Below are 17,510 nucleotides of genomic sequence, written 5' to 3' on the forward strand. Positions count from 1 at the left end.
CATAAGGATGTAAATGCAGGTGTGACACGTGTGCGAGTGTCTGGGAGGATGGTGTATGTATGTGTATGCATATAGATTGATGATGACGCACCTAATTTTTGCCACATGCTAAAGAGCTCATACGCCATCATCACTCTCATATCTCCACACCTAGAAAGAAAAGAGTGGGTATTCAAGTTTAGAGAGTTAAAACAAACACGTGAGCCGGCGTCGGAAAGAATGCACACAATGAATATATGGTGGTTTCTCACTTGTCAAGGACTTTCTTCCTCTTGGCGGGGCCGAGTGCCTCCAGCTGCAGACTGGGCTGGTTGATGTACAGTACAGTGAGACTGAAAAAGGAGTTCCACACCTGACACACACACACGAGACAAACAAAAGTTTATGCTACTTTGAATGAATAATACTAGTTTCACAAACTGAATCATGAAAAAGCATAACGTATTTTGTGGCGATATGGTGTAGTGGGTTTCCTAAATGCCAACCCACGCTGTTGGGACACACGCACCTTGAAATCAAAATCTGCCTCTGAGAAGTTTTTGTGCAGCGCCGGGGACAGAAACTGTGTTGTCACTACGATGATGCTGCAGAAAGCAAACATTACACAGTCAGCTTACAAAACGAGGAGCAGCCAAAAATAGATGAAAAAAAATAAAAAATTGCAACACAAGCGTCACCTTCAGGGCAGGATTATCTGAGGAGAGTCTGATCTAATGGTTGGCTGTGTACCCTTACCATCTCTGGGACAAAGACTGCACGACAGAACAGGAAAAGCAGACTCACTGACTAGTTAGAAGCCTCATGACACTCCAGTCTCGGGGGAAGATAGTCAGCTTCATCAGGTTGCGAAACACACAGAAGATCTTCAACAGGAACTCCTGCATGAATATATTAACAAAATGTATACAGTCTGGGTATGTACTAATCAGGCCACAGCAAAAATGCTGTAATCGTGCTCAGCTCTGTGATTCAAAGAGTTTCCCCACCTTCAGCTCCTCCTTGCTATGGAAGTTGTTCAGTAGATGGTGAAAGTGGATCTCTGTCATCTGTCGGAGCAGAGAGAGGAGACAGGAAACATACTCCCCCTGTGCAAGAGAAAATGACAGATATGCACATACATATTTAGAAAGGTTAATCATCAAATATTCACTAAATTTCCACTTGTTTTGATTGTTTATATTTTAGAGGCCAATGATCGGAAGCTTACCGTTATCTCGGCAGTGCACTGGGGACAGCGTTGTCCCCTGGACGTCTCCACAGAGTGAGACTTGCTCATGATGGACAGCAGGGTCTGCAGCAACACGTCCAGGAGGCTCTCCACCATCATCTCCACCTCCTCTTGAACTGAAGACTCCTGAGGCGCCGAGAGCAAGTAGAAGGAGGCAGAGAAACACTGAGTCAACAACAGAGATGCAAATACGCTGCCTAGTGGGAACACTTCAGTGTTTACAGCTGCTTTACCACGATCCAATACATTTCAAAAGAAAATGGGAATTTTATGTTGCATTTATTAATTCAATTGAACTTTTTCTGAGATCAAATGGGATTTTCAGTCATATATGTTGAGTACACATGTGGTACAAGATGCTGTACCATGGAGCTCGTCTTGATTATGGAAAAGATGCTGCCAAGGATCCCAGAGCAGATGAGCAGCTCCCTCTGCTGGCGCAGATGCAGATGGATATGATGTAGAACCACCGGCAGCAAAATACTACGAGACTCTGAGGGCAGAGAGAAAGAAAAAGAAGAGAGTTAGGATGAAACTGAAAAGTACTGTATGCACGCTATTCTCACATACATGGTTGTTTCGGTATCTTCAGAGGATGAAAACACCTTGTAAAACATTTGTCTTACCAGGGAAGAAGAAGAGGCGGCTCTCAACTGTACGGGCAATGGACTGCAGTTTAACCACATCCATAGACTGCCCAATGTCCACTGTGCTGGGCATGCTCCCTAGGGTGCCCCTGACATATTCGGCGACCTCCTGAACAGTGAACATCTGCAGCAGCTCATCAAAGATATCAGGGAAACTGTTCAACAGTGCTGCCTGAGGGAACAAAGAGCACAGAGAGGGATTGTGTAGTGTACATATGGAATATATAAGCTCTTTCAAAGAAGCTACACTCAAATACACATTATAAAACATTGCCCTTTTCTGGGTGACACGGACACACAGTAACCCCAAATTAAGCCGGCTATTAATATTCCAAAAGGAACATGACTGATATCTTAATGTAGGAACACAGTTCATTTCTTTGTACAGCCATAATCTCAGTTTGTCAATATTCAGTCACAAATATCCAGTTAAAAAAAACAAATCTAAACTCTTTGCTTCTCAGTTTCTTAAGGATATATAATCATCCTGTTTGAGCAGCCTGGTGTAGGCACTGCCTCTGCTGCATTGCCGAACCAACACAGGGGGGCGCTGTGACTTACTGAGATGGTCGAGAGCCCCGAGCGTGACCACAGAGAGGCATGCAGCTGGTCACACCCCTAAACTGTCCAAGAGCAAGACAGGGATGAGGCAACAGTGGGGGGCGAGGGATAGAAGCATCAATCACAGAACGCACAGAACGAAAGGTGGAACAAGTGACGAGAATGAGACGAGAAACAAATAAAAATTAATCAATGAAACATGAAATCAGACTCAGAAGATGAATAAATGGAAAAATAAAAACATTTAGAAACAAAGATAAAGTAAGACTGCTGAGCAGGTGACATACGTCGTCGGAGCAGCAGACAGTGAAAATTTCTGGTCATGAGGTGTGAAGTGTCTGACCTGCGTGAACACCAGGTTCTCCGAGCTGCGGCTGTCCAGGCTCAGGACGAAGCGAATGGACTGGAAGAGCTCTTGGATGCTCGCTCTGAACTGCTCCTCCTCCATCCCACAGGTGGCTCTCGAGTACAGGATACGAGACTGGACGATGAACTTGAACAGGTACTCCAGAGCCTGGCAGGGTTGTTGGCAGCATGCAGATGGAGACATGCAGTCAGCTAAGGTACATGTCATATTGTATTATCAGTTCCCTAACATGAAATGAAAACTAAGCACTGAATGGTTTTGCGGTTAAGTATCTATACGTATAAAAAAGGAAATGTTTTCAATTTTCGGGTCTCGTTACAGAATATCTCTTCACATGATCTCATCAGAGGGAATTCAAAAACCATGTGGAAATGTTGCACTCGGCACACGTCAATATGTGCAGAGGTTTTTTGATAACTTCCTTTCATTAGCTTCCTTTCATGAGCAGGCAATACACTTCCTGAGGCCTCATATTACTCCTTATCAGCCCTTCTGTTTGACCGTTTCCGCATGTCCTACTAATTAATCCCTGTAGAAAGAGCCAGGACGGACTCAATTTATTCTGCTACTCTGAAACTAAACCAGACAGAGGCGCGTGTGATACTTTACCCTCATGGCTTCCTGGATGTGGTCCTGTCGGACGACCTCGGCCGAGCGATCCATGTACCACTTCAGACATCGAATGAGCTCTCTGCAGAAATGATAACAGTCAATATCACATTTGACAATATTGGTACGTAGATTATAAATTTCATGTTCACTGAAAAGAATGGAGTAAATATTTGTTGTACTTGTATGCCAAAGCCCCAGCAAAGTGGTTTTGGATGTAAGAGTCCATGACAGGTCTGAAGTGGTAGAAACGGCTATCCCTGAGTAGGTTGATGATGAACACCTGAACAAACGTGTATATAAAGATGTTGTGCCTTCAAGTCACAATGCATAATTTAATTTACGAGTACAGTTGTGCCTCTTTAAATTTCCTACCAGTGACTGGAAAACCAGCGGTCCGTATTTATCAGTGTTGTCATCTAAAAGACAGAAGAGCGTATCCAGGACATCTCGCAAGAACTGAGGGGAAAAAAGAAACAACACTCAGCACAACCATCACATTAAGGGCCTTGCTGTTGACTAAAATGGAAACAAAGGGTCACTCTCCCCTTCATCCAGAAAACATGGCACTAATGTGACTTATAAACCGTTTTACACAGTAACAGATGTTTTACTTAATTTGTGAAAATGCATTGTGAAAATCCAGTGAACAATTTAATTTTGTAAATGCTTTATACCTAATCTGATCAATATGTAATGATATTATAACATCACCTGTAATCAATGAAGTCACACTTTGATTTTATCCTACAATACTGAAAATGTCTTTGCTTTCTCAGCCTAAATACTGCAAGAGAGGCAAATTTAAATATTTTATGTAGTGTGTAGTCAAGGAAGCCCACTACGCCACACAGCTATACAGAAGGTAAATATTTTTACATCCTTCACATTGTCAGATAAATTATCTGAACTCAGTCACCTTGACAATCTCCTCTCCGCTGATCTGACGCAGTCGACCGAGGATGTCCAACACCCTGTCTGGATGAGCCTTCCAGTTCAGAAGAGCCAAAAGGTCGACTGAAAAGAAGGAAATCAAACCGGGTTTAATCAAACTGAACAGGAGGTGAAAATATATGAGGAGCAGCAGCATGGAAGGTGTTAAGATTACCATTTTGTGTGAGTTTGGTGGAGCAGAGTATCGTGGAGACCCAGAAGGTCTCTTTAGGGCTTCTCTGGAAGGGCAGGTTGGCCGGCAGGTTGGGGCAGCTGTTGAAGTCCTCTTTACAGCAGGGCAGGCTCAGGTACAGACCCTGGTTACTGAAGGTGGCATTTTCATCACACTAGAGGGTGGAAACAGGAGGGTCAGAGAGGATTCATTAAGGCTTGGAGACTGTTAATAGTTGGTGCCACTGCACCAGCATCATGGGGGCTTGGTTACAGCTGCAGCAGGGTGTTTTCATGTTGGCCCCTGGCCTGGGAGCACAGAAACCTTTCAATGGCTCTTCACTCTTGCAGGAGTAAAGTAATCAGCCAACTGCAGGGAAGCGTTCCTGTGCTGTTACTGACCAATGAACAACCTGGATTTCACTCCATGACCATACAGTATGCATATATTATCATAAAAACATTTTATAAACATATTACAAAATATGATATAATTACATATTTTATCACATCGTATTTGTAAAATATTACTCTAACAGGCTACAGAGTAGTAATTATAATCTAACAGGCCAATATCACATTATGTTGTTAATACATAATGCTAGCATACTAAAAATGTTAGCATGTAAGACTGACGGATATAATATTGTGTATAGCAAAGAATTTCCCAACCCTGGGTCTGACAGCCCATGTGGAGCTGCTTCATGTGCAGATATAACCATTGGTCAGTCTAATAGTGCATTTACTTGGGCATTAGTATCCTGGTCATGATTGGATGTTTGTTTGTTTGTTTGTTTGTTTCCCAGTTACTGTATGCGCTGCATTTGTAAACACCTTATCCTGGTTTCAGAAACCTGGACGAGGCCTTATAACAGTCTTGAGAAACCTGAAGTTCTCCAATGGAGACCGGGATTCTGTGGCATGAAAACGTCTTATCCAGGTTTCTGAACTGCACACAAAACCAACATAAGGCCCAAAACTAAGATAGTAGTGCACACATAAATGCACTCATTGGTATACTGATACAGGTTAAATAACAAGTATTAAAATTAACCCAAACCCATGAACACTCTAGAAAAGAACGGTATGAAATATGTCAAACTTACACTGGTTTATTTATGTGACCACTGCTAGTCGTGGTCATTTGAGAAATTCAAGGCCTGAAAGCGAGGTGAAGCTAGTAAAGGCTGACAGTTGCCTATGGACAAAACACCTGGTATGACATTGTTGGATCAGTCATCCAGGGCTACACATTTTTTGGATGATGGAGAGCAGAGAAGAGAAAAAAAAAAAAGAAAAAAAAAGAAAAAAGGATGGCACATTTCATCACGTCAGTCCTCTCCTACTCTGCCAACATGTGATGAAGCTCACTCTCAGAACGGCTCGTTCCACCAACACAAACACCATAATGTTTCTTTATCTTTGAGCATTTTTATGCACACAGTCACACTATCAGTGAAGGAAAATATTAATGTCTTTATGCATCGACTTTCTGCACTTGCTACCGGGCACCATGTATCTCAAGTGTGTGTCAAATCTGCTCATACCTTGTACACATACAGCTCATGGCTCTCATCTGACAGCGTGGTCCCATCTTCTCTCATCAGAGGAGTGAAGGCAAAGCCAAACAGTTTTTTCTCTCCTTTGTCTTTAGCTGAAAGAAGGCACACCATAACATCATGCTGTATATCTCCTCTGCACAAACCATGCTTGTGTAGCTCTGAGGGAGATCCAATATGTCCTCATAAACTCATGTACTGAGGGATGACTGCCACTGGGCTGCATTACTGACTCACTGGAGCAGTGTCTGAACTCGAAGCGTAGGTGGGACCCTCTGAAACGATCTATGGGAATGGGCAACTTGACCATCTCACTCCAGCGAGGGCTGTTGTTGTGGTAAAGGACAAATGAGCGATATTCGCTGGTGTTGGGCTCCCCGCTGCCCAAACTGATGCAGTCCTGAGGGGGGGGGGCAAAACAAAAAAAACAGGAAGATTTTGCTAGTGACATAAGCAGTTGATCAAATGAATGTGTGGATGGATGCGAGGAACATTATATTCATCGTGACTCATGCATTGATCATATGCTGCATAATATCTCATGTAAATATGAGTCGTACTTTGAGCGTGTCCCCATCAGCATAGAGCACATAGAGAGTGACTTCGATGTTCTTCTGGACGCTCTTGCCGCCCCTCTCAAACTCCCCCCGCTCAAGGGTCAGATACAGGTCATTGCGCGTGTCACCTAGGACAAATACACAGGAGAAACTTTGGTTAAAAAAGGAGAAATCCACTGATTTTACACATTAAAAAGTCAAACCTCTGGCAAACAACTGTCCACTGTGAGTCCGACAATGTTTGCTAAATTGGTGGGAAGCTCTTTTTTTAAGCTTGACACATTATGTCATGAGTAAATTCATTGCCCTACAGCTTCATCACAGCCCCCCCCCCCCCCCCCAACACAGCTTGAGCTTCAATTTTACCAACAACAGCAAGGCATCTCAGAAATTCCCAGACTATGATTACAAACACGTCTCCTCCCTGGCGATGTTAATAAGTACATGACAGCCTCTGCTCTACAGATGAACTGCGAGTGGTCAACATAAATTAAGCCGCTGTGCGGACTAAGATGTGCACCACATGTCGTTGTTCTTGTCAATGAGAAATGACCCCGCTGAGCTGTAATACACAGTAGCTCATGACTGCCCCAGCACCTTTTGTGAGGTCAGTGTTTAATGGAATAAATATCAGAGGCAACAGTGGAGGAATATATTGCAGTTATTTATAAAATCAGATTACAGTTATTTATATCCAAGTCATTTCCTTGGGGACAGATGAGTCACAAGGAGTGATATTGGGCGGTATTTCAGGCTAAGAGGAGAGGAGAGGATCTCACATCTCAACAGACACAAAGCAGAGCAATGTTAGCTGATGAAATATACCGAAATAAACACACCTCTCCCTTTCTCTCTTTGAATTATCATTGAAGACCTCTACTCTTTATATTTTGTACAGCACCTGACCTAAATGTTGATCTCAGAACTTAAGAGTTTCAAAATACTGGCGGCAGAAGAAGTATCCAGATCCTTTACTTGAGCAGAAATAAGAGAACTCCATTACAGGTTAAAGTCCTGCATTCAAAGTATTAGAGGCTACATGTATTTAAAGTATCAAAGCAAAAATACTAACTCTGCAGAGACACTGCCCCCGCGTGTGGCATTATTATATATGAGATTATTGGATATGTAATACTGACGCATCAATGTACATGTTGCATTTTACTGTTGTAGCTGGTCGAGATGTTTCTCATTTTAACTACTTAATGCAGTTATGTAGTTCGGTCCAGTTTATGGTCGGTTTATTTGTGCTTACAAAAATTGTTATCCAGCACTTTTAATGTTAAATCCTAATCTGAAACTCAAATTCAAGTAAAGTACAAGTACCTCAAAACTGTACTTAAGTACAGTATTTGAGTAAATGTTACTTTCCATCATATATTGGAAAACCAACTTATATTTCCTCCTCAGCACAGCCCTCTCTGCTCTCCTTCAACGTTTATAATTCTATTTCCAGCTGTTTTCTTGTATTCAGTCTTTAACCACCATCCTCATCCTTTTCACCCCCATCTCTCTCCCCTCCTTCATCTGCATCCTCTGAACCCTGATCTACTCGTTCCAGTGCTTTTCATTCCTCCAAGCCATCTGGCCTCTGCTCTCCACCTCCTCTCTGACCCTCTATGTCCCCATTACCGTCCACTGCTCCTTGCCTCCTTACCTGGCAGGATGACATCTGGGAAACCCAGTTTGCGTGTGAGTGCCAGGGCCCTGTTGAACACAGCTTGGTTCTCCCGTCTGATCTGCTCCAGCTCACCTCGCAGCAGCTGCAGGGAAATGATGAGGCCTGGGGGCAAGGGGTGGTGGGTGTGTGTGTGTGTGTGTGTTTGTGTGGGTGGGGGGTGTTGTGGGAAGAATGCGGAGTTGAAGGAAAGAAAGCGGAGGGACGGAAAGGAGATAGGGGAAGGGAGGGACAGAGGGGTATTTAAGGGACGTTAGTCAGAATGTGGGGGAGGAGAAGACAGACAGGAGAGTGGATGGAGAGACGTGATCAGAGCCAAGGAGAACAGAGGGAGGGAGGAGAAATGGTGTTGTGGAATTACGCAAAGAAAAATATGGGTACCGCACAAATCTAGTGACAGATTTTTGGGAGGCATGAGTCATAATTTAAAGTGTGACTTGCTCATAAGAGGAGAAGTAATAGGGAATTGAAAGAGTTCAGCCTCACAGCAAGTCCAATTTTTGAACCTCCACTCAATTTGTTTACTACCAAAGATATAACCAATATCTTATAACCAAAAGATATAACCAATATCTTTGGTTTATCAAACCCAATGGCTGAGCTGATTGATCAGCTACATTTCCTCCTTCAGGTGATTATTATCATGCTGACAGAGGTGAGCAATATGGATACAATCATCTAATGTAAAGTGATTTTAATTGACCACAATTTTAACTGTAGAACCATTTACAGATAAAATAATTAGAGGTGAATTTCTGTTTTTGGCTAATCCAGTGAATTAAAAAAAAAAAATGCTCTACATTCTGGGGAATAAACTTTAAGGGCAGAAATCATTAGTCTAACAGTCAATACACAGAAAAATAATTGGCAACAATTTATCAATCAAGTCATTTTCTAAACAAAAATGCATGAAGCTTTCTGGTTTCAGCCTCTCACATGTGAATATTAGGTATTTATAGAGTTTCACAGATGTCTAGGATAGAAAACAGAGACAAAATCGATTCATCAAGAAAACATTTGGTGGCCCTATTCCCTTTCTTGCTGAGAGGGAGATGAGAACATACCTGTGTCTCATACCTGGCCTTAAAGTATGAAGAGCAGAAGTTACTTAACCCAACCAAGGAATAGTCTCCACTTTCAGCATACACAGTATTTCAAAATCATCTAATGGTATATCTCGCCCAACCCCAGTCATCAACACTGTATCATGATGAAGGATGTCTAATTTCCCTTTATGAGTTATTGAAAGGATGGTTCATATGTGTGAACCATCCTTACACAAAACATATTTTCTCACTTCACCCTTAGGGGTAAATGGTTTCTCTGAATCATCCGATCACACACTGTTTTTCTTGGAACTACTTCCTACCGAGGAAATAGTTCCTATAATAACTGGTGACAGTGTGTGCTGCGGATTATCCAGAGTAACTGGGACACTGTTTCTAGAAAGAGATGCTGATGCAGAATTTTAAATGTAATATTTTGAGAAACAAAGACAGCACTGTATTCCTCCACCAATCTCAAATTTGGGTTTCTGAAAATCCAGGCAAAATACAACTAAGGCTTCATTTTGTATGATAATTGCATATCTTAGATGCTGATGAATATATATATTTACTCAAGACTATGTGTCCTCGACCTCCTACTTGCCTCCTTGCTGTGAGCTGCTCTGGATAAAAGCATCAAATACTAACTTTGACTCTGACTTTTTTGTCTCTAAATTCTCACAAAAAATAGGAAAAAAAAAAAAATCCAATACCAGGAGACCAAACACACAAGAGATGTGTAGAGACGAGATATTTACCGTAGTTGGTGCTGGGAGCTGAGTACTTGGTGTTGGACTTGCGGATGATGTTCTCATGTACCTGGTACCACTCGTTCTCATTGTTACATCTGGAGAGAAAAGACAAGCCAGTAGAGCTGTTAACAGCGCACCCATTAGCGGGTCCAGATGGAGGGATCGGGATTGTGTGCATGGGGACTATATGAACGGCATGTGTCCCAGAGCTGATTTCCTCCTGGAGAAAAGGTAGCAGCAGGGGGAGGTGCTATCAAGCAGCACATTAGCCCAAATGCACTGCACACTAAGCAGACCTGACAGCCAGCTCTCTACCAGCCTTTTTCATTACTGTGGGCCCGTAGGCCCCTGGGAAAAGCATGGGGAACTGCACAGACTGGAGCGTTATAGGAGCCGACAGTTTGGAGGCAGCTCAGCACTGAATCACTGCTTGCTTTTTAAAAAAGGGAAGAGCTCTGCGCCTCAGCACAGAAATCCAATAAAAATGACAGCCCTCTATTCTGGAAATCTTTATTTCACACAGAGCTGTAAAGTTATCCTGAAAATACCACGCAAGAAAAATGTCATAACTGGACAGCAAAGCGTATGAATGACCTCTGACCCAGAGGGGATGCTGAGGAGGACATTGTAGACACAAGGAGACATCCCAGCTGTTGACCGACAGGAGGAAACGCTGAGCTTGGTGTTATTTTCCTTCGTCCTCTAACTTTGCTCAATTATCTATGTGTCATCTCTCTCGGTCTCTTCCCCTCTCCTTCCTTCGCTGGGTCGGCTGGTGCACAGGAGTGGCTCTCTGTGGCGAAGCCTAACAGAAGCAGCCAGATTCACAACACGCCAAGTGCCCCATCACAAGGCCCGGGGTGAGCGACCATTGATTTTCCAGAGGACACTTCATTATCATTCTGGTCAAAACACACCAGGCATCAACGCTGAAGCACTAGGTTATCATGCATGACATTTGCAGAACATTTACACACATTCCTGCCCCACTACATAGACACTTTAATTTCCCAAAGCACAGGAGCAATGCGACTACCAACCGAGCTATTACACGGACATATACAGAAAAACTGAAGTGTACACAGACTGTTTCACTTTAAACTTTCAGAGGAATTTATAAACCAAAAGAAGAAGAGGAGGAAGAGCTTTACATCTGTACTCACGTATAAACTTTGAGCACAAAGTCCTTCTCCTCTTTGAGGTCTGTGATGGTGTGGAAAACATCACTCATGGCAAGAACAGCGCAGCCATAAGGTCGTCTGTACTGCACATGAGGGGGGCCTTTCTTCGAGTCGTTCAGCAGCATACGACCTGGACGCAAGAAGGAGACGCAAAGAAGGAGCACTGATTATATCAAAAATCTCTGTCATTAAACATGAAGAATATGTTTTTTTTGGACACTGTGCTGATTTATTTACCAGTTCTTATGACATGTGCAACAATGTAGAGGTCTCTCTTCAAGTCTTTACTGCTCAGGTCCTGAGGAGAAATGGGATGCCGAGAGAAATGTCAGCGCAGCTGAAATACAGAATATTTGTATTTTATGGGTAGAAGGGGGAAGATGTTACCGTGAAGAGAGCACACAGACGATCAATCTTCTCAGGATTCTTTGGTCCTCCATTTTTGTTCAGTTTCACCATGAACTTCTCACTGCAAAAGGAAGCCAGTTCCCAGTTTGAGTCTCTCAGCCAGAGAATGCCTCAATTAACAGAGATAGTGTGTAGACATATGTGTGTGTTTGCCCTTGCGTGCATACAGCTCAGCAGGCCTGTTATCTGTTCACTGAGATTCCTCCACGTACCTGATCTGTTTGGCCTCGCGAGTGTCGTACAGAGAGAAGAAGACGTCTGCATCCTCGCTGATGCTGTTGTAAGTAAAGCTCTTCAGATTGATGAAGAGATGGTGCGACACGGGGACACGGCAACCGTCACCATGGCGCTGTCTCATGCTGTCACCCTGGGAACGAAGAAGAAAGTTACCACTAACAAGACAGGTCCTTACTGCAACCGAGGCCAAGTACCTGCCATTCTGTATACAGATAAGCTTATTTAACAGATCATTGGCGGCAATGCAAGAGGTGAATAATTCACTGATGTATGCTCTGTAGTGTATTTCATCCTGTCACAAGTACATGCTATTTACAGTAGACTGAGCAGACATACAGGGTGTCATCAAAATAAAGAAATTATGAATAAATGATGAAAAACTGCAGCGCTGGTGGTTCTGTATTTGTTGTAAGGGGCTGCAGGGAGAGCGCTCATGTCCATCTAATACATTTTTGCAAAGTCTTTTTAAAAGGGATATTTTGACATTCTGGCAAATAAACTTAATTGTTTTCAGCTGCAGTGACTTACAATTTGCCATTTCTGTCAGATTCATATATACTGGGTTCACCTTAGCCTTGTTTGTTCTCTTGCTGGGAGTTAGATGAGACAACGGATACCACTTTAATGTCTATATGAAGATACTGCTCGCAGCCGGTTAGCTAAATGTAGCAAAGAGACTGGAAGCATGGGAAAAGAGTTAGCCCAGCTCTGTCTGAAGGCAACAAACTCTTCACATCTACTGTAGATTTATGAAAAATTATTCTGATTACAATTTTGATTACTATTAAATTTAAAACTTTAGCTGTCATCAAGGGGCCAAATATTTTTGTAGGACGGCCAGATTTGGCCTATAGGCCGCTATTTGCCTACCACTGCTCGACAGCCTTCTCTCAGTAAGGATAAGCTTAAATCTAGCCTTTGTGGGAGATCTCCTAGGATCTAGATGCAAAACTATGCCAGAAATTTCACATTAAAAATATTACACTGCTTAACAGAGCCTCAGTGCAACAGGTCTTTAAAATAATGTTCCCAAAAACAATGAAATTCGGTGGACAGTGTTATTAAAAGTGCCCTACTGTACCATTTGTGCATACATTTGGGCATATGTGGTCCCAGTGGGAACCAACCCTCACACCCTGGCAGCATTGGTGTGAGGTTCTTATGTAGCATGGACAACAACACCTTGTAATTAAATATATCATCTAGGGATTTTAACCCTACAAGTTCTTATCCTCAGTGCAAATGGAAAAATCCCTCGATCTAGAGGATTTAATAATAAAGAGTGTGAAGGTGATAGGCAGGATACCCTGACCTCAGGATGATTTGTGTTTGGAAAAGAAATATAAAATGAGAGTTGGAGAGAAAGACAGTATGAAAAGGTTTTGATGAATTCATAAACAAAATGGTTTTGCAGAGACTGTACCTGATTTGTGCTTTGCTGACCACAGTGTCTGCTGGATACGTGCTAAAAAAGAGTGAAGTTCAAAAGGAAAGATGTCAGATCAGTCGGCCCATTCTTTACTCTTCCCACGCAGCATTGAACTTATTTACCTTATAGCAGCTTCAGACACGCGCTACCTGAACAATGCTTCGGCTGAAGCTACAAATCTGACAAAAATTCACCTACGTACGTTGCAGAGTGGCTATACTATCGTTCCTACAGCGCTAAAAGAAGCCCACATGAGGCAAAACGTGAGCATGTGGGAGAGGAGAGGACAAAGCCAGTATCGCCCACACACACCTCTCTGCTCAGCAGCCTGAAAGAACTCCTCTACTCCCCTACCTGAAGAGGTGCCAAGGCCTTATGCCCTGCCAAAAACAAGCTCACTTTCATCGACAGAGTCAGGAGGCTTTTTGGCAAGGAAGAGCCACGCTGTTGTTTCTGGACAGAGCATTTAGTGCACAAACATTCTGCGTGCAAAGCTGAGAAACATGGCAATGGGATAATGGGAGGCTGCGGGGCAGTTGGAAAGTGTTTTGATCAGCATATGGAGCTACAACAACTAACCAGAAAGGATCCCCCTCCTAGATAACTGTCTCCAGCAGTATTACATTAGATTTCATAACATCTGTGCTGTAATCGCATATTGCTAAAATTAGATCTGCTTCTCCTCTCTCTCTCTCTCTCTCTCTCCCTCTCTCTCTGTGTACAGGTTTGGAAGTCCCACATCGCTACAGCCAAAATACATCTGAGACATTATTTATTTATGGAAATACATCTCTAGTCTGTTTGGTGGTTTAGAGCAACTAAGACTAAAATATGTAATTTATTTGAAAAAGACATAATAAAAATTCATTTGTATGTATTTTCCCCATTGCCTCACCTGGCCCTGTCACTTTGCATTATGTCTGCATTGCTAGCTAGCAATCACGCTTGTGAGAGTCACGTGGATGCGAGAGAGGGGACACACTCAATATGGCGGTAAGATAAGCATAAAGAACAGGTCACATGAGGCAGTTCCAACAGCTGACTCGTGCTCTCTCTTGTGAGTCACCTTCTTATGGATGATTTGATAATCGGTACATTCACACATCCCTACACATCCAACAACACGTTCTTATATGCAAAACCAGGCTTTGCAATGGGGAAAAAAAAAAAAGAAGTACACAGCGGACACAAGAGCTCATAGTGTGTAAAGAAAGCATCATTGAGTCATGGCTACAGATATAGGGTATGCATGCTGCAGGGATATATATGCAATTGCATTTTTATCATCCAAAGAATACACATTCACTTCATTAATTTAATCCGTTTAATGATTCAGGGAATGAATTTGTACAGCCAACATACCAGTTTGTATAGCTCCGATACGCTGATCTGATCTGGATCCACCATTTCAAACTCTTTTCTGGGAACAAGATCTAAACCAAGGTGCCTGGTGAAAGAGGGATCAAGAAGGTATAAGGGAGAACACAAAAAAAACAGTGTTGAAAATAGAGGTTCTGAGTCAAAACAATGTCACATAACCTTCAGTGAAGGTTTATCAAAAGTTGAGCTCTATACATAGGTTACACTACTCAGTAAATTCCAGGTTTTATTTTTTAGTTTTATTCAATTATGGAATCTAACCGAAATAAAATTTTCAAACCATCCTTAATAAACATGCTTTAGTACATTTACTCAAGTACTGTACTTGGTATGATTCTGATGTAGTTACACTTTACCTGAGTATTTCTTTTACATGTTGCTTTATAAAGATACATTTCAGAGCAAAACACTGTACTTTTTACCCCACTGGAGCTATTTGACTTCTGTAGTTATTAGTTTGCATATTAAGGGAATAGTTTGCTATTTTGGGAAATACACTTGTTTGCTACAGTTAGAGTTTGTTATATAAACTAACACATACACACACACACATAAAAACAATTGGCTGTTTTACTGGGGGGGGGGTTACAGTTATGGTAAGTCTGTTCTGGTTGCATGGCAACTGCTCAAGGCCAAGATATATATAGTGGTAGTGGAAAATTGTGCATTTCCTAAAATATCAAACTTTTGTTTTAAAAAGGTGACAATCTCATTTTCATTTAAATAAGTGTCTTTTAGGTTACCATCTATCAGCGAATAAGGTAATGTGATAGTGATTGAGCCGATGACCCGCTGGTGAAATTATATTAAAGTCTTTGCATTCTACAGTTTTATGAACTGGGTGTCTGGTATGACTCACCCACAAAATCACAGGGAACGGGAGTCACTAACACAAAGTTAGTGACTCCTGTTCTAAAAACAAACCTGCTGTTGCCATGTACGGCCATAGGTGTTGTCAAAGATAACAAAACGGAGATCTTTGAGATTGCTACTTTAAGACATGATCACTTTATCAAATGTTATGAATTCTTATAGATTTAGTAACTAGCCAACAGTATTTAAAGTAGTTAAACACAGATCCATTGTGACCAGCCACAACATTAAAATGCGGCTTATGCTTTCATGCATCTTTTCAATAATCAATGATGTAATGTATATATCACTGTTTGGGATTTACAGTATATGTACAAATACACATATATACTGAAAAATTAGCTTGTAGAAAAATATAACAGGTGCAATATTTCCCTCAGAAATGTGGAGGGGTAAAAATACAATGTAACAAAACTTGAAATACATAAGGAAAGTGCCTGCACTTAAATCAGTCTAACTTCTATCTAAATTGTACTCTGTATCAGTTTGTTGCAAGCTACAGTTTGATCAATCAGTGACACTAAATTAAATACTCAACAAAACTCAATTTTTCAACGGTGACATCATCACATCCAGTGGACAATTTTAGATTTGTCCTCTGCATCGTTTTGTTCCAACTCCTTTGTAAGACATACTGTATTTGGCATCTTTGGAAACGTTGCGACAGTACAGTGGAATGAGGACTTATGAATTTGAGCAGTGCTTGACCACTCAACATGAGTTTATACTGGCAAACCCTCAACAGAGTCTGTGGGAATAAAGAGGTTAAGTACAGAACCGGAGTAAATATACTTCGCCTACTTTTGCCATTGACTCATGTCGTGCTGTTGTATACCATACTGTAACCCTAAACTGTGCAGCCTCGAATCATGGAGTACTATCAGTGCTGCAGTGACCATGAAATCAAATCACTACAGCTTTCAGGTCAGTGTGCGGCACAGAGCACTGACATGCATGGTGAACGCAGTACTCGGTATCTCAGGCGCCACTTCTGAGTGATTTTTTTGTTTGTTTGTTTGTTTTTAAAATTAAAAAATATATTGTTCAAGCACAACACACTAATGTTGACCAATACAGTGATGTAGTTCAAAGTGATTAAGTGTGTACGTTTAAATGTGTAATTGTGCAGTGACTCTCATACTAAACTGACAGATGGGCCCTCCTCATAAAGCTCTTCTTCGGCCGAGCGGGAGCCCTCTCATCTTTATCTCTGTTATGGATGCCTGTCACTGCTCGGTTGGATCGAGTTTGAAACTGGCAACAGTAAGAATATGGCTTTACAGTTCCTCCAGGGGGATGTGCATTGACTTTAAGCCGCTTGAAATTCACTCATCTGCTAAATGACCATAAAATTACATCATAGAAGATGCTATTACGCACCCACTCACCCCGTACTGTAGATCTCTCCAGTGCCAAGGAAATATTGTATTCTTTGGTGGCCAACAGTTAAAAACAAATGTTTTTAAAGCACGCCTTCTGACTCTTGATACAGTGCGTTCAGTGTAAGAGTTACTCACTCGTTGCCCCAGTCAAGCCGTACGGTGATGTGCCGCTTGATCTCACGAGTCTGGTCCTGGGCGAGATGACCCTGGATCAGCTGCCGACGCAGGTCGATGAGCTCGTTCATCACATGCCGGAGCTTATGGAACAGATCCACCTTGTGTTTCTGTTGATGTAGCCAAAAAAAGACTTAGTTGGTATATATGATCTCCTTCTACTGCAGAATTTAAGTAAAGACTATCTATAAAACTCATCCTAGAATTTACCTCATGCTATCTGTGATTTTGTTTGGAAATACAACTACAAATGTAAAACAGAAAAAACAAATCTGAAAAGTGGCTATATCGAACATCAAGATTTTAGTAAGTTGATCAAGACACTCACTCTAACCACA

At 41.9% G+C, this 17,510-nt stretch overlaps 1 protein-coding gene across 3 annotated transcripts in view; it reads right to left on the reverse strand.

Moving 5' to 3' along the window:
- Window positions 1–17,510, reverse strand: part of LOC130175210 (dedicator of cytokinesis protein 3-like) — a 52,396-nt gene that overhangs the window by 18,818 nt on the left and 16,068 nt on the right. For all 3 annotated transcript variants that reach the window (XM_056385564.1, XM_056385563.1, XM_056385562.1), the window contains exons 6-31: window positions 17,134–17,282; window positions 14,726–14,810; window positions 13,358–13,399; window positions 11,910–12,064; window positions 11,677–11,758; window positions 11,527–11,587; window positions 11,272–11,419; window positions 10,115–10,203; window positions 8,290–8,415; window positions 6,636–6,760; window positions 6,313–6,475; window positions 6,064–6,170; window positions 4,521–4,692; window positions 4,332–4,429; window positions 3,788–3,871; window positions 3,595–3,695; window positions 3,413–3,494; window positions 2,780–2,950; window positions 1,855–2,047; window positions 1,594–1,721; window positions 1,208–1,354; window positions 987–1,085; window positions 784–878; window positions 509–584; window positions 252–352; window positions 92–150 (exon numbers count right to left, since the gene is read on the reverse strand). In XM_056385564.1, coding sequence (XP_056241539.1) covers window positions 92–150; window positions 252–352; window positions 509–584; window positions 784–878; window positions 987–1,085; window positions 1,208–1,354; window positions 1,594–1,721; window positions 1,855–2,047; window positions 2,780–2,950; window positions 3,413–3,494; window positions 3,595–3,695; window positions 3,788–3,871; window positions 4,332–4,429; window positions 4,521–4,692; window positions 6,064–6,170; window positions 6,313–6,475; window positions 6,636–6,760; window positions 8,290–8,415; window positions 10,115–10,203; window positions 11,272–11,419; window positions 11,527–11,587; window positions 11,677–11,758; window positions 11,910–12,064; window positions 13,358–13,399; window positions 14,726–14,810; window positions 17,134–17,282 — 2,938 coding nt within the window. The remainder of the gene's footprint in view (window positions 1–91; window positions 151–251; window positions 353–508; window positions 585–783; window positions 879–986; window positions 1,086–1,207; window positions 1,355–1,593; window positions 1,722–1,854; window positions 2,048–2,779; window positions 2,951–3,412; window positions 3,495–3,594; window positions 3,696–3,787; window positions 3,872–4,331; window positions 4,430–4,520; window positions 4,693–6,063; window positions 6,171–6,312; window positions 6,476–6,635; window positions 6,761–8,289; window positions 8,416–10,114; window positions 10,204–11,271; window positions 11,420–11,526; window positions 11,588–11,676; window positions 11,759–11,909; window positions 12,065–13,357; window positions 13,400–14,725; window positions 14,811–17,133; window positions 17,283–17,510) is intronic.

This window comes from Seriola aureovittata, chromosome 9 (assembly GCF_021018895.1).
Source record: "Seriola aureovittata isolate HTS-2021-v1 ecotype China chromosome 9, ASM2101889v1, whole genome shotgun sequence".
NCBI lineage: Eukaryota > Metazoa > Chordata > Actinopteri > Carangiformes > Carangidae > Seriola > Seriola aureovittata.